The sequence below is a fragment of the Plasmodium chabaudi genome, assembly GCF_900002335.3.
Source record: "Plasmodium chabaudi chabaudi strain AS genome assembly, chromosome: 7".
In the NCBI taxonomy this organism is placed as follows: Eukaryota; Apicomplexa; class Aconoidasida; order Haemosporida; family Plasmodiidae; genus Plasmodium; species Plasmodium chabaudi.
Genome location: NC_030107.2, coordinates 189530 through 206331, shown reverse-complemented (window position 1 = coordinate 206331; position 16802 = coordinate 189530). Strand labels below are relative to the sequence as shown.

At 23.6% G+C, this 16802-nt stretch overlaps 4 protein-coding genes across 4 annotated transcripts; 1 reads left to right on the top strand and 3 right to left on the bottom strand.

The window, feature by feature from the left end:
* Positions 1–3337: 3337 nt before the first annotated feature.
* PCHAS_0704900 (cysteine-rich PDZ-binding protein, putative) lies at positions 3338–4028 on the bottom strand (the record flags this gene model as incomplete). Its single annotated transcript, XM_016797604.1, has 4 exons — positions 3338–3416; positions 3509–3583; positions 3684–3741; positions 3968–4028. 4 exons carry the CDS (start codon positions 4026–4028, stop codon positions 3338–3340), a joined length of 273 nt encoding a protein of 90 aa, XP_016653540.1.
* A 728-nt stretch (positions 4029–4756) lies between these two features.
* Positions 4757–7559, bottom strand: PCHAS_0704800 (dynamin-like protein, putative; the record flags this gene model as incomplete). Its single annotated transcript, XM_016797603.1, has 4 exons — positions 4757–4783; positions 4878–4924; positions 5090–5184; positions 5284–7559. The coding sequence occupies 4 exons, from the start codon at positions 7557–7559 to the stop codon at positions 4757–4759; spliced, it is 2445 nt and encodes an 814-aa protein (XP_016653539.1).
* A 2629-nt stretch (positions 7560–10188) lies between these two features.
* On the top strand, positions 10189–12683 carry PCHAS_0704700 (ABC transporter B family member 3, putative; the record flags this gene model as incomplete). The annotated part of the gene is made up of 3 exons (XM_016797602.1): positions 10189–12267; positions 12398–12560; positions 12652–12683. 3 exons carry the CDS (start codon positions 10189–10191, stop codon positions 12681–12683), a joined length of 2274 nt encoding a protein of 757 aa, XP_016653538.1.
* A 177-nt stretch (positions 12684–12860) lies between these two features.
* PCHAS_0704600 (TMEM65 domain-containing protein, putative) lies at positions 12861–15215 on the bottom strand (the record flags this gene model as incomplete). The annotated part of the gene is made up of 3 exons (XM_016797601.1): positions 12861–12888; positions 13025–13167; positions 13284–15215. The coding sequence occupies 3 exons, from the start codon at positions 15213–15215 to the stop codon at positions 12861–12863; spliced, it is 2103 nt and encodes a 700-aa protein (XP_016653537.1).
* Between the last annotated feature and the right edge of the window lie 1587 nt (positions 15216–16802).

Genomic DNA, 16802 nt, shown 5'->3' with positions numbered 1-16802 from the left:
GTGCTCATTTATTTAATATTTGTTTCAATATTATTTTACTTTTTTTTAATTTTATACTCTTCATAAATATATAGATTATTTTCGTAGTCTCTGTTCTGTTTTATTGTTATGCAACTCCTATAATTTGCTAGAACATATAAAATGTATACTTAGAATAATTTGGTCCTGTATTTTTCCCTTATTTTATATGTGTTAGTGCAAATTAGTGTGGCTGTATGTTTAATGAGAATATATAAACATATTTATACATATGTGCATATATTGTCTTTTGTACTTGTTCAGAAAGTTAGTAGCGTTTTTTTTTCATCCATGCATATGCAGAAAAACAAAATTTATAGCTCTTGAAGTATATACTAATAAAATTAATATAATAGTTATGTACAAAATCAAACGAACAAGTAGACACACAAATAGATGAAAAAATGGAACGAACGATAAAAATATAAATACAAATAGAACGAATGAAGTAGAAAATATTAAAATCTATTATATAGATACATCGCACAAATTATGTAAATCTTTAAGTCGATGAAATATAGTGGAAAGGCAATTGATACATAGTTATGTAGACTAAAACCTAAAATCTAAAACCAAATAGATAACAATATCAAATAAACACCATAATAGATTGGAAACAAATATGTTAAAATGAACGAATTTACAAACTCTACAAATTTAGGAAAAACAAAAATGGAGTAAGACAAATACAATTGGCAATATGTATATAGTAAATCTATATAATAAAATGTGAAGTAAATGTTACAAATAAACAAATCATCAAATAATTAAACAAACGAATCGTCAAATAATTAAACAAGCAAATAACAAATAATTAAACAAACAAATAACAAATAGTCAAATAGACAAGTAAACGAACAAACAAACAAACAAACAAATAAACAAACGCGTGTGTATATGCAATGTTATTATGAATGCATAGTTATTTTTTACGAAAACAATTCAAAACTTTTAATTTCATTATAATTTGATTACTTGTCATCGTTATAATATTATCAAATATTTGTATGAACATATCATTATAAATTAATTCATGCATGTTAATATGAAAACATGTATGAATATATACGTATATGTAGTATAATTATAAATGCATACTTATTTTTTACGAAAACAAACAAAAACTTTTAATTTTATTAGAATTTGATTACTGTCATCGTTATAATATTATCAAATATTTGTACGAATATATCATTCTAAATTAATTCATCAATATCGATATGAAAACATATATGAATATATATTATGTATATAATGAAATGTATGCATACACCCAAAATGATACACTACAAATAATATTTCTTTACAATATATTTACAATTAATATTTTTTTTTTTATTTATTTCTATATCTCAAATTTTCTCCCTCTATTTTTATATTATATATATAATTAAAATATAAAATATATAACTATTTCAATGATGAAAAAAAAGAAAAAAAAAAAAAAGAATGTTACGTTCAGAATAATTACTTACTAAAATTTATGTGTGCATTTTGTCTTTTTTTTTCCTTCTTTAGCACTAATAACTATTTTTAATAATTAGCATATAATTAAGAATGAAAAATAAAATAAAATTATCTTTTTATGATAATTTAAATTGTTAAAATTTGGCTCCATGCACATTTTGTTATATACCCCAAAAACAAACAATAAAAAGGCCTTGGAATTGTATACAACACAACAATATTTTTACGATGCAAATACATTTACTTTTTTTTGGGGGGTGTGAAAGGGGGCATTACATATATATATTTTTTTTTTCTGAACTGTTCATAAATAAATGTTGCACTGCACAGAATATTTTAAAATAATTATTTCATGTGCATATTTGTATTCTATATGTTCATAAAAATATAGTATATGTAGCGAAAATTACACGAAAATGAAATAGCTAAAAAAAAATATAAAAAAAATATGAATAAAATAAACATATGCATCCCATAGTTGTATTATATGATATTTATAAATTGATATATGGCTTGCATAACAAAAAATACAGTAGCTATAAAATTTTGAAGGTGTATGCAAATACATATAAACTATTTTTTGTATGTAATAAAATTTTACAGTTCAAAAAAATAAAATAACAACATGTGTAGGCGAATGCATTTTTTTTGCATTGTTCATAAATAGCAGCTAAAATATTGTAACCAACTTCGATGTTATTAGTTGCATCTGTTGATAAATATGTATCACAAACGATTAATAGTGTATGCATAAATCATTGTTTCCCCCTTTGACGATTATGGGAATACTATAACACCCAAACATTCACATTAGTATATGCACTGAAGGGATATAAGTTATATGGTTAGTATATTATTTACTTGTTAAAATGACTTTCTGTTTTTCAGATATACCAAAATAGGATAATTATATATGGATAGATATATTATATATGGTGGACGATTTTTATGTGTTTTTATATATTTCAGCTTCCCTTATGTATGAAGTCATACATAAGTTACACACTGCTATCCAGTGCACATATCTTACTGTTTGTTAATATTAAAAAAAATAATATATGGGAATATTGAACATTGGTAATTTAAATATGCATACCTTTGTTAGTATATCATTGTTGTAAGAGTATATCTAAGTATGCACAATTTATTTGTATAAAAATCTTTAGATATATTTCATGTAAACTATAAAGAATACCCAAGATTCATTTGCATAGTTTTACAGGAATATAAACATGTAACATGCATATAATATACATATTTGTATATTCCATAATATTGGCATTCGCTGATGTGCTATGCCCTTCACATATTTTGGTATTCTAATCGTTTGGTGATTTATATGTGTTTCTATATTTTTACTATGATGTTATTTTAATCAGTAATTTGGTGTTATAATTCTGGGGAGGTACCACCACCAGAATGTTCAAAGGGTAAGTAAACTGATAGAGAATTATAACTTATGTGATATAATTGATATGTATGTATGCACCTATTTTAGGCCTCTATAAAATAAAAAAAAAGACCGCCATAAAGAGAACATTATTAAGGTTTATAACTTTTTTAATATTGAGAAATATATCGTTAAGAATGATTTAAAAATATTAGTTATACGGTTTATTTTTTTCATGTAAAATATTTTAACGGATTATGGGAAAAGGAATTAAAAAGACGAAACAAAATAAGAGAATTTTATGCATATATATAATTAAAAAAAAAAAAAAAACTTCACATTAAAAATTATTACTATTGTAAATATTATTATGGGGCATGTCTTATTTCGTAATAAAAATTATGACTTATTAAATAAAAAAATGGCTAGCTCCTTTTTTGTGTGTGCATAATATGGAGTTGGCTATATTATTGACATATTGCTTGACGAAACGTCGGCTATTGTTTTGCCACACAACTGGCATTTACCTAACTTGTAAGAACTAAATGGAAAAGGTTGAAAGCAAAATAAATGTAGCTACATTATTTTTAGTGAAAAAAAGGCTTTATAAGTATAAGTAAAAAAAAGTATTACCAGACTGAACAATATTTTCCATCTTGATGAAGTTGGCTATTACACTTTTTACATTTTCGACTTTTGGGATTAAATCTGATTAAAAATAGGGTGGGGAATAGGGTATAAAATAGAGTTATATTATAATTATATAAAGGGACAAAGTAATGTAAAAAAAGGTATAGAATTAAAATACTTTTGTTTGGTATGGCGGTATTCCAACAGTTTGTTAGTGCCCGTTGGTCTATTCGAGCCTAAGAATATATAGTAAAATATTTTTGTAATTATTATTATTTATATTTTAAAACAGTTGAAGGTTTAAAATGGTGAATATCGATTGTTTAAAAAATTGGTAGGCAAAAAAAAACTGTGAGACTATACAAAGTTTTGCCATAAATATAGAACATGTTTTGAGAAAAATAATAACTGAATAAATTTTTAATTTATAAAATTTTAGTAAATAACTTTTTAAATTCTTACTATTTTTAACATCAGGGGTTGCCAACTTTTTTAATTTCTTTTCGCATTTTTCACAAGGCATTTTTATCGAATATTAATTCGTAATTTTTGTGAAAATTAATAATCTTTCTCAAATATGAATTTATAATTTCTTTATCAAAAATAAATTTGGAATTTTTTTAGAGCAACGCGCTCTATACGAAAATATTAGCACGCTTGGTTAGCTTTAAATAAAATAAAATTTTTTTTTTTTTTAATTTTAAAAAGTTTGAATATACGGGTACAAGACGAATGAAAAAAAAGGTATATAATTTTTTAATTTATCATATTATATAAATATCAATACATATTCAAGTTATAAGATAAACAAATTAAAAATTGTGCATAATATAACAAATAAATGCTAACGGAAAACGCAGAAAATAAACACAGAATATGAATAAACGAAGAGATGGTAAATATATACATAAATCTTGAATATATAAATTAATATAATAAATATAGTTATTATATATATGTGTAAAAGGATATACACATTTTAATTTTTCACTTTTAATTCATGTCAGGAAATTATAAATACGTTCACTAATTTAATTTAAAATACTTTTGCATACATGATTTTTACAAAAAAAAATACACCCATAATATGTTATATATATATATATGTATATAATTTACTAAATATTTGTAATAATTTGATCGTCTAAAATAAACAAATTATTACTAACTCAGCAAGTCTGTACATAAGTATGAACCATAATTGTTTTCTATGTTCTATAAATTGCGAAATGAAAAATATCATAGTTCGCATTAATCAAACAAGGGATTATATGGGGCCTAAAAATTGAGAATTAACAAATGTGCATATTAAAATGTGACAATATTTATGTAAAAATTGTTAAGCTAAAAATATATGTAATTGAATGGTTACCTTTTTTTTGATTGGGTCTTTTTCAAATAAATGTTTTCCTTTTGGATCTGACGAAAATAAAATGATAAAACATGTTTAGTCAGGTGGTGCATATTTATGAGAATAATGAGATGGGGAAAAGGGAAAAAGAAAATTGCCACATTTTAAGACACTTGATTTGATGTAGTGCGGTGGAACATTATTTTATTAGTGAGGGATGTAGAAAGGGTTACCCATTTTTGAGCTCATCATTGGGTTGTGTTTTGACATGTGGGAACTGATGGTAGGGGGAGACATGTTTCTGGGTTGCATCATTTGGGATCGTTTGCTGTGTAGTGATAGTAAAGGGAAAAAATGGGTAATGTGAAAATATTTTTTTTTTTTTTTTTTTTTTTTTATACTAAATTTAGCTAATTTTTCTAATTACTTGACGGTGAGGGCATCGTTGCTTGAGCTCATAGTGTGAGAGGAAACAAAATTTTGTTTATAAGCCTGAGATGGAGAACTGCTTGAGATAGAGGAACTGTTTTGTCCTTTGATACTCTTTTGCATTTCAATAAGATCTTGTTCATAGTTAGCATCAAAAAGATCAATATTAATTGATGTTAGGTTAGGATCTTTTAAAAGTACTTGGTTAGCTTTTTTAAGAATTTCTAATTGGCTATTTAGATGTTCTCTTTCTTTTAATACATGTAATGGTTCATTGAGAAGTTCATATAATTTTTGTTCGCTATTTAGATCGGAATATAATTCGAATTGCATTTTTTCTTGTAATCTTCTAATTAAGAAATGTCCGATAATTTTAGGTACACTATCTCTAACATTTCTAAGTACAATACTAAAATAGGAATCTAATCTTCTTCTAATTTCTTGTATAAATTGTGAATTATATCTTGTTTTTTTTTTATCTTTACCCCACATGCTCATAACTGATTTTTGTGCTCCTGAAACGAATTTAGCTGCCTTGCCTGTTAAATATTCAGATTCGTTAATTATGTTTTGATAATATTTACTTTGTCCCGTTGCATTATTTTGTGAACTATTTATATTATCATGACTACTATTAAAGCTATTTTGTGGGTATTTTTTATTTGGATTTTTTTGATAGTTACCATAGTCTTGCATAGGAGATCCTGCTTCGTTTTGTTCATCTTCACTCATGTTAATAATACTTCCATGTTCTATTAAATAGGAAACATCGTTTGTAAATAGATAATTAGTTTCTGCTTCTATATAGTTTTCTAAAATGCTATGTGTATTTTCTTTTTCTCGAATTAGTATGGATTGAGATAGATCTAAGACTTGTTCTGATAATTTAGGAAATCGGGTTAAAACACGATTGGCAATTGTTTGAGATAAGATTTCAAGAGTTTGACTAACTTTATCTAGACAATTAAAAACAGGTGTATGTATTTTTTTTAAATGAGGTAATATTAAAAATTCAAATGTATCTGGGGAAGGAAATCCAGGTAAGCTATCACCTTCATGCATACAAATAGCATCATCTATATCATTGTCACTTAATTCGCTAGTTACATTTTTTCCTGCATATTCATCTAGTAGTTCATTAAATATTTGCCTAACTTTTAAACCACAAATTATATCATTATTTTCAATAAAAACTTGTAACCTTTTGTCATATTTTCCTTTTAATGTATTTTTAAATATTTCACAATAATCTGTAATCATAGACCATAATATTTGAGTTTTTTTTGTTGCATCTAATGGTACATTAGTTCCTAAAGAGAAAAGTTTATCATTAATTGATCTGATTCTATCATTAATTTCTATTTTGATATCTGGTAAAAAGTTTTTAATATGCCTTAACAAGACTTTTGTTAATTTGTCAGTTAAAGAAGTAGTACCATATAATGATTGGGGTAATTTTTTATATACTGGATGGTTTTGAAAAAATTTTAATTCATCTTTTAATGATTGGCTAATGGTTTTACCTTGTTTTATATCAGCACTAGATCTATTTATAACACCTGTATAACCTAATCTTAAATTGATTTCATCATTTAATAACATTTTACTTGCATCTACCCCTTTATCCATAAGATCTATTTTTGTAATAACACCGATGGTTCTTAAACCTTTGGGATCTACTTTTCTAGCTATTTGTAATGCATCACTAGTTGACATATCAGCATTTGCTGGTAAAACTGCAAGAATAATTGTTCTAGGATCTTTAACATATCTAAATGCCATTTCTCTTGTTAACCTTTCGATATCATCTGTTTGGTCCGAATTTTTTAGTGGCACTCTAGTAATACCAGGCAAATCAATTAATGATAAATCAGGGCAACCTGTTGAATAGATATTTAAAATAATTGGTTCATCGATGATACCTTTATTTGTTCCTGCCATCTTATCTGTTAAACTATTTATATGTTCTCTAACTTCATTGAAATCTGTAAATTTTTTATTTTTGTCATCTTCAAAGGTAGCCCAATGTTTAATCTCACTATCTTCTTTAATATGAATTAATCTAAATTCAATAGGACGCCTAGTAACAATACCTTCACCTCTTGGTAAAAAATCTAAACCAACAATGGATTCTAAAACACTACTTTTACCACTACTTTGGGTACCAACCACACATATACGAGGTAGGTTTATATATTTTTGTAAACCTATATCTCGAAGTTCATCGATCACACTAATAAGCTTACGTAAGTTGACATAAATACTTGACTCCATTTTGATTATACTTTATTTTGTTTACTAAGTTGATAAAAAAAATTATAACAATAATAATGATAAGCGTTTTGGTAGTTATGCTTATTTAATATAGATTGAATATTCGGTGTTGGGAAAAAGTATATAGTAGGATAATAAAATAAGGGGAGCAATAATAAGAATAGTATAAAAAATAAATGTTATAGAATAATTCAAGATACGTAGAAAATAATGAATTATTCAAGATAGTATATACAAATATAATGGATGTATTTTATAAATTACAAATTTCGGAAAACTTTTTTTTTTTTTTTTCGCAAGATAATTTGCTTAAAAATAGAGGAAATAAATTTATAAACATAAGTATATATATAAACACATTTTGTGGATATAACTCATATATAGGTTATAGAAAATATGTAATAAAAATATGATTTAAAATGAGGTAAGTTATATAAGCATTTTATTTATTTAATTATTTATCCTATGATTATGATGTTAAGCCTTTAATATATTATATGCAATTTTGTTTTTTCCTTATCTTCATTTTGGTATATTTTAAAATTTATTTTGGTTACTCGTTATTTTTTATTTATTATGTATGTATATTTTTTATTATTTACATATTTGCTAGCATATTTTTTATATACATATTTTTACATGCTTTTTTGTGTAGCGTCGAACGGAAAATCATGTCGTGCAAATGGCATAGAATTTATTTCATGAAAAAATTCTTAGATATTACAAAATAAGGATTAAAAAAATAAGTAATAATATTACAAATAAATTGACGATTTTTATAAGGCGAAATATGTCTATTAAAAATGTTCAAACCATCGATTATGGGAAATTTTCAAAATGTGGAGGGGGGATATATGTAGTACCCATTTTTAGAGAGGGGGCACAATAATAATATACATATATGTATGTAATATTTTTAGCGGAGGCATATTACTATTATTATTTATGCTGGTTATTTATTGCAATAGTAATGGCATTTTTTTGTGTATATATAATTATTTTTTTACCTATGGTATTTATTTTTTTTCGACAAACATGAGTAGGGGTGATATTATATAAATGGAAAAAAATATTTGAGAATAGGTGGAAATTTTTTAGCAAAATAAATATACTACACAATAAATGGGTAATAAAAAAAATGCTTTATCGTAAGCAAGCTTATGCATAGTTTTTATATAAAAATGTATGGAAATAGTATGAAAATAGTATGGAAATAAATAATTTTTTTTAAGTACAAGTGTGAAAATTTTCATTTATTCTCTCTTATTCTGTATTTTTCTCTTTCTTTTGTAATTTAAACCAAAATTTGTGGCAATATCTTTAGGAATTATATTTTTATGTAATTTTGTAGTTTTATTTTTTATTTCTCTTAAGCATAAATAATATTAAGCAAAATGGAAACATTTTTTTATGTACAACTATACTAGTAATTGGGCATGGCATAAAATAGGGAATTATATGATGACAGTATAAAAATGTATATACATATATTTGTAGAAAAATTAAATAACAAATATTATTAAATTAAGTAGAATATAAAAATAGGTTTTAGGGAATAAATAATTGTAAATTTATTTTTGTGTTTTACACACACAATGGGTATAACATCGCATATCGTTCATTCGTGTTTTATTACTATAGCTACTAGCCATGGTTAATATTTTTTTTTTTGTTTTTTTTTTTGTTTTTTTTTTTTTTTTTTTTTTTTTTTTTTATAAAATAGCTATGAAAATATATACAATTGTAGTAACTCCTAACTATATGGTTTAAAAGGCAAAAAAGCATAAGGATGTAATTCCTTTTAAAAAATAAAACACAACTAAATTAGTATTAAAAATATGAAAGAATGTAATGAATATAAAGAAGTATATGTGTGTGCATATGCAACCTGGTTATAGCTAACTTTTTTATAAATTGATAATTGTTTAATTTGCTGCTAAATAGTGTTGTATTCCTCTCCTTTTTTGTTAAGCATATATTTCTTACCTATTTTAAGAGGCTTTATATGATATGCTAAAAATAAAATAAAAAGGGGCATGTTACATGAAGTAAATTTATAGAGAAATACATTATGTGCAATTATTATGGGTCACCATAAATAGCTATTAAAAAAGTATAAATTTTTTTTTTTTTTTTTTTTTTTTTTTTTGAAAAATACCAAAAACTTATACTATTTGAGAATGAGAGAAATGGCACATACAAGGCCAAAAATGTAATATATGATATTAATGGTATTACAAAAATAATTTGATAAATAAAAATTGAGAATATTATTTAATCAGTCTCATAATATATAATAATTTTCGAATTATTTATATGTATGGAAAAGATATATAATTTTTTTTTCCGCATTGCCACTGATTAACCATATGTATGCTCTAAAGGATTTAGGAATATTTGTTAATTTGTAATATATATAAGTATTTGATAATTATACTTGTAAATATTATGTATGTTCATATATATATTTTTAGAGAATATCCAAAAGATGAATAAAAAATGTTTGAGGGTAATACGAAGAGACAAATTTAAGCTTTAACTTGTGTGTAATACACATGAGGAAATATTAACACCATAATTATAATTTGAAAATATAAAATGGTTGTAGCATTGAATAGGAGGGTTTAAAATGAAAAAAATCAAAAATGTTTATTTCCTTTTATTAGTTTTTTTTATATTATTAAATAAGAGAACTCAAATTAAATGCAAACAAGAAAAGGTTGTAAATAGAGTGAATAACAATTTGATAATAAATCGTAGTAATCCAAGTTATAATAAAAAATATTTTAAAATTGTAAATAAAGGAAGATCATGTTTTGAAAACAGCGGGAAAAGTTGTGTGCACAAAGAAAGAAAAAAAGCATTTTTCATTAAACCACAGGTAGACAAAATTAAAAGATATAGGTTGTTATATAAAAATGGGAAAAGAAATGATGGTACATTTTTTGGAGGTAAAAAATCGAGAAGTAAATTAAAAATATGGAAATTGCTTTATAAGAATAATAATAAAAATGATAGTAAAACGTGTAGAGCATATTCAAGTGTGTCTGACGCAGGTAAAGAGGATAACAAATTGTGTAAGGGAGTAGACAATTCTTATTTTGGTGGTTCAAAATTTTTATTAAAATTTCGAAGATATATATTGGATGATAATATGTTAAATTTTATATGGATATGTAAAAATTATCTTTGGGAAAAAAAAATATTTTTTTCAACATTATTTACAATGTTTAGTAGTGGGGTAGTAAGTATAATTGTTCCGAGATATGACAACATATTATTTAATAGTTTGACAAATAAAAAGTTTGACAATTTTATGTTGAACTTATTTAATTGTGTAATTATAAGAGTTATAAGTTTGGGGTTGTGTATATTAAGAAATGGTATATTTATGAGAGCTAGCTGTTATTCTTTAAAAAAAGTAAAGAACATATTATTTGAAATATATATAAATAAAGATTATGAATATTTTGATAAAGTAGATCATAATAGTGTTATAAATAGATTAACTTTAGAAGCTTATGATTTTTCAAATATTATAGCATATTATATAAATCCATTTATACGTAATTTTTTTTCTATAGTTTTAAATTTTTCTTATTTATATTATTTAAATAAGAGTTTAACAAAAACAATATTTATTTTTTTTTGTATTTCCTCTGTTTTAACAATTATATCATATAAGCTTAAGAGGAAAAGGATGACACACATAAATGCAGAAAAAAATAAAAATGCTGGTATATCTTTAGAGTCATTTAAAAATATTAATATTATAAAATTATTTTCTACCGAATCTCATGAATATAATAAATATTCTATGTCTTTAAATAATATTTTAAATCTTCAGAAGAAAAAGGAGCAATTTAATTTGTTACATATGTTAGTTAGTAAACTGTTTGTAACTACAACATATGTTTTTATTTTATTAAAGGGAGGTAGTTTACTTTCACAAAAGAAGTTAGACAGTAAAACGTTTACTTCTTTATTTTTTTATGTTAATAATATTTATTCATGTATAGACATATTGGATTATTACATTGAGATATGTGATATCATTGATCAAAATAGCGGAATAATTAAAATGTTAAGTGAATATCTTCAAGGTGAAAAAAATAAAAATAATGAAAGCGAAACGAAAATAGAAAACACAATGAAGAAAGAAAACGAAACAAATAATAGTATGTCCTTATGTAGAGACAAAAATAATGAGGTTGTGTTAGAGTTTAAAGGTGTATACTTTAAATATCCATCTAATATGGATAATAATAATTATGTATTAAAAAATATAAATATAAAAATAAATAAAGGAACTAATAATGTTATATTAGGAAAAAGCGGAGAAGGAAAATCAACACTTTTAAAATTAATTTTAAATTTATATAAATCATCAAAGGGAAAAATATATTTATATAATAAATTATTAAATAATTATACGAATCGTGAAATATTTGATAAAATAACTTATGTTGAACAGAATTCTAAGTTATTAAAAAAAACCATTAGAGAAAATATGACATATGGAATAAAAGATAATACAAATTTTGATATGCTTGATTTGATAAATATTTCAAAATGTTGTACTAGTCATGAATTTATAAGTAGGTTACGAAAAAGATATGAAACAGTCATATCAAATACCTCAGAATTAATGACGGCATCTCAAAAGCAAAAGATATGCATAGCTCGCGCTTTGATACATTTTCCCAAAGTAAGACTTGTTGAAACGTTTATAGAAGCGTTTTCATTGTGCTAAGCTTGTTTACTAACTGATTGATGCTTTATTTTTTTTTCAAATTTTTCAAATTTTTCAAACTTTTCAAACTTTTAAAATTTTTCAGATTTTGTTGCTGGACGAATCGACGTCAGCTATGGAGAGCAAAAACGAGCGAGCCATTTTTGAGAACATTCAAAAAAACGAGTTTTTTAAAAATTTGACGATAATTCGTATTACCCACAAGCGAGCCAATTTAGACTTGGCAAATAATGTGTTTGTTTTGAAAGGTGAGAAATTATAAATAAATTAATGTCACTATATATGCATACCATGTGGATGCTTCGACTAATGTTTCATTTTTTTTTATTTTGTTTACAGATGGATACTTAAAAAAACAAAAGCATGTTTAGATATGTTTAAAAATCAAATAGGAGTTTCATATAAAAATTAGTTATATGTATAGACAAAAAAAATTTCAAAAATGGAAAAGAATAGGGAAAGAAATGGATTTAATGATTATCCAACTTATACCAATTAAATGTGTCTTGAATTTTTTATTTTTTTGTCTATATTTATTTTGCCTTTTTTTAGTTATATATAATATTTTTACATACCCTAAAAACAAATAATTAAAAATTTTTTTTTACAATTTTTGAGTTATTATGAACTTATTATTTTTTTAAATATACATTTTTTATAACATTGTTATAATTGAAATATACATATTAAATGATTTTTTTTTTTCTCAAACCTTAGTGATGTATCAAGATCACTATTTCCTTCTATTTCCTTAGAAATATGAGATGAAAATAGATTTAGAAAATGAGCATCCCTATCTGAAAATGGAATTTTTTTTGTTGAATTAACTACTGTTATTATTGCGATTATGGATTCCTAAAAAGGGATAAAAAAAAATGATAAAGTGAAATAGGAAGTTTAATTTATATGTTGCTTATTTTAAGCTTGGTGTAAAACATTTTTGCATTATGTATAAATTTGTTTTTTGTTACATTTGCTCCAAAGACAGGGGCAGTTAAAATTTGATTGGCATTTATTCCATGATGTTTGAAAAAGCCATCATTGATTTTCGAGATTTTATAATTATGATCATCATTTGGATTATTAGATTTATTTAGGGCGGATTGTAAATCATCTTGCTTATTCATATTTGTCATATGAAATGAATTTGTATATATATTGGTTAAATTTTGATTATAATAATTTACAATTTGTTTTTTTATATGTGTTTCAGATATTATATCATGAGTAGTAGGAATATAAATAAGGTTATTATTAATTATTGTGTAAAATTGATTTTTATTTTTATCAAAAATAAATAAAAATGCATAACTTGAATTAATATATTGTGGTAATTTGTTTGATACAAATTCGATTAATTTTTTATCTAAATCGTTGTTGTCATTATGAAGTTGTTGTGTGTGTTTTTCTGGAAGTTCATGTTCTTTTTTTTTTTTTTTTTTAAATTTATTTTTTTTTTCTTCTAATTTTGTGCTATCTATAAAGAGTAAGGGTATCATCCCTAGTAAGCATCCTATGGCAATACCTACAGCACTACCTAAGTAGTAATATTTTCGTGTCCTATTCATTTTTAATTGTTTATTTGTTAAATTAATTCTAGGAAATCCAATACATACAATTATTTTTTCAATATAGCCTCCTATAAATATTCCCAAGACATCACTGGTTAGATTTCCAAGACCAGCAGCAGCCATTGTACTTAATCCTAAAATTGCACAAAATGTTGAATCAAATAAATCTCCTGATATGATCATAAAAGAATTATCGATAAAACCAAAACAAATAAATGGTATACAACCAGAGAGAGCTACTAATAGTAAGTCATGTTTTTTTAAATTCATTTCTGCTTTTTCTTGTGATGTTTTTTCATCAGTATTATTATCAAATTCTTTTGATAAATTATTATTTTTTTTATATGATGTTTTATCACTATTGGTTTGTAGGGTTTTATTTAAATGATCTTCTTCCATATGTTGGTTATTTTCAAAATCAAGAGGATTGACATTTTGGGTAGTATCCCATTTGGGACGCTTTGCATTTTTTAAATTATTTTTATATATTTCACAATTATGTTTTCTATTCGTTGGATAATTTTTGAGACATTTTTTATTTTGTCTTTTTCGCATATTTAATTGTAATTTTATTATTTTACTATTATTTTTTTTTTTAACCAATTTATTAAGCCATTTTTTTTTTTTTTTTTTTATTCTCCTTTTTAATAGCTGTATTCTGTTGGCATAATTTATGGCTGTATTTATATTTCTTCCTTTTAGTGTTTTTTTTTTAATTTCGGAAGTATTGTTTTTTTTATTATTATATTGAATTATGTTTTTGGTATGAAATGTGTGTGTGCTTGTCCCATCATGCATATTTGTGGAAGAATATAATGACTTATTTATAAGTATTTTAAAATTCTTAATTTGATCACGCTTAATAATATTATTTAATTGGGTTTGGTTGGCTTGTAAAAAGGTTTTGAAATTATAACAGGTAGGTAAAGAATTTAACTTGAATATATTATTTATATGGATTCCAGATTTAAAACAATTATTAGGTATTATTTTTTTTCTTCTTTTAATTAAAGATAATGTGTATTTTTTTTTTATAAAAGTTGATATATATTGTCTTTGTACATGATATTTACGATTTAAATGTAAAAAATTTTTTATAGAGCATACAATTTTATTATCCAAAAAATTATGACTGTTCATATTTTTTATAGACTTTTTAAAATTATTTAATTTATTTAAATTATAGTATTGTGTAAGAGTATTATTATAAGTTAACGATTTTTTAATAATATAATTAATAACTGAATTTTTTATATTACCAAATTTAACTTTTCTTTGTTGTAAAAAAATTGTGTTATTAATAGAACAACGGGGCATATTATTAGTGTGCATTTTCTTAGTATGTACAGCGAAAAAGGAAATAATGCAAATCAAATATGATCATATAATTTGGTGAGTTGTGTAACAAAAAAAAGCTGAAAAAAAAGCTGAAAAAAAGCTGAAAAAAGCTGAAAAACAAAACAAAACAAATAGTGTAAGGCGAATGGGCTAGAATAATACGGAAAATAACGAATTGATAAAAGCCCATAAAGACAAACAATATATATTATATATATGTATATGTGTAAATTTGAGAGTTCGAGAAATATATGAAAACAGAAAGCTTATGCATTGTGTATAAAAATTGTATAATAGGATTGGGTGTAAATATATGCAATTTGATAAAAATAAAGAAATGGGCTAAATGGAAACAAACGGTAAATAGTAAAATAGGTTGGTATTACTTTTGCAGAATGCAAAGTAATTTAAATCTTGCATACAAAAAAATTGTAAATAATAATAACATAACTAGTAAGAGGGAATAATAGGAAAAAAGTGAAATAATTTATTAAAAAATTAAAAAAATAATAAACCGATAAAATATGAAAAAAGTAATGATTATATAAAATATGAATAAAAAATAATATGAAAATAAAATATATAATAACTATGAAATGGTATAGAAATAAGAATGTGTAAGGGTGTTATAAATTGTGCATATATGCATTGAACTATATGGTTTTCAAAAGAGGAAGCTAATATAATTCCTGTTCTTTGCCCATAATAAATATACAAACTAAATAATGAAGTAATACATAAATAAATAAACTGAATGCCTATGTATTATTCTACAATGAAAGACGAATGTTGTAGCACGCCACAAAATTTGTGTTAAATATTTTATTAAGCTTTTTTTTTTTTATATGGTTATTTTTTTTTTTCGGATTTATCAGCTTTTTGTCTGAGGTGAAGAAATATATATAATTTTGGAGGAGAATATAATTTATATTAACATGTAAATAATTGAGAAATATTATATATATATATATATATATGGAAAATGTTTTGTATAAAAAATGTAGGATATATAATTTTATATTACTAAAAGGAAATGTGCTTTAAGGATGTACATAATTTATAGCATTTGGTGTAAACTAGCTGTATGTAAACTCATTTAAATATGAGTTATTTTGCATTTTCAATTATTATAAAAAAAGTATAAGAACTATATTTTTCGTTTTAATTTAATAATGTATTAACAAATTATATTGAAGGCGTGTTTCAAATTAAAATAAAAAAATATATATGTACGTATACAAAATATGGATATTTTCCACTTGCATGGGGCTTATCCATAATTCGTTTCGATTTGTTTGTGTTTAAAAGTAGCAGAATAATTTTCATTCCTTTATTTTGTTAAGTATATGCTTATATAGTAGTTAACTTTGTGTGTAAAATTGTGTTTATTAGTTTGCTATTATTAAGGGAATAGCCATATATTTATTTCACACACTTGTAAATATAATCCATATAATTCGGCAGCTTATTAATAATCGATCTTATTATTGAATATGTTTATGAAATTTCTTATTGTTTATTTTTTTTGATGAAATATCGATAAAAGTATTTATAATATTGCCTTGAGAAATAGGGATGAGT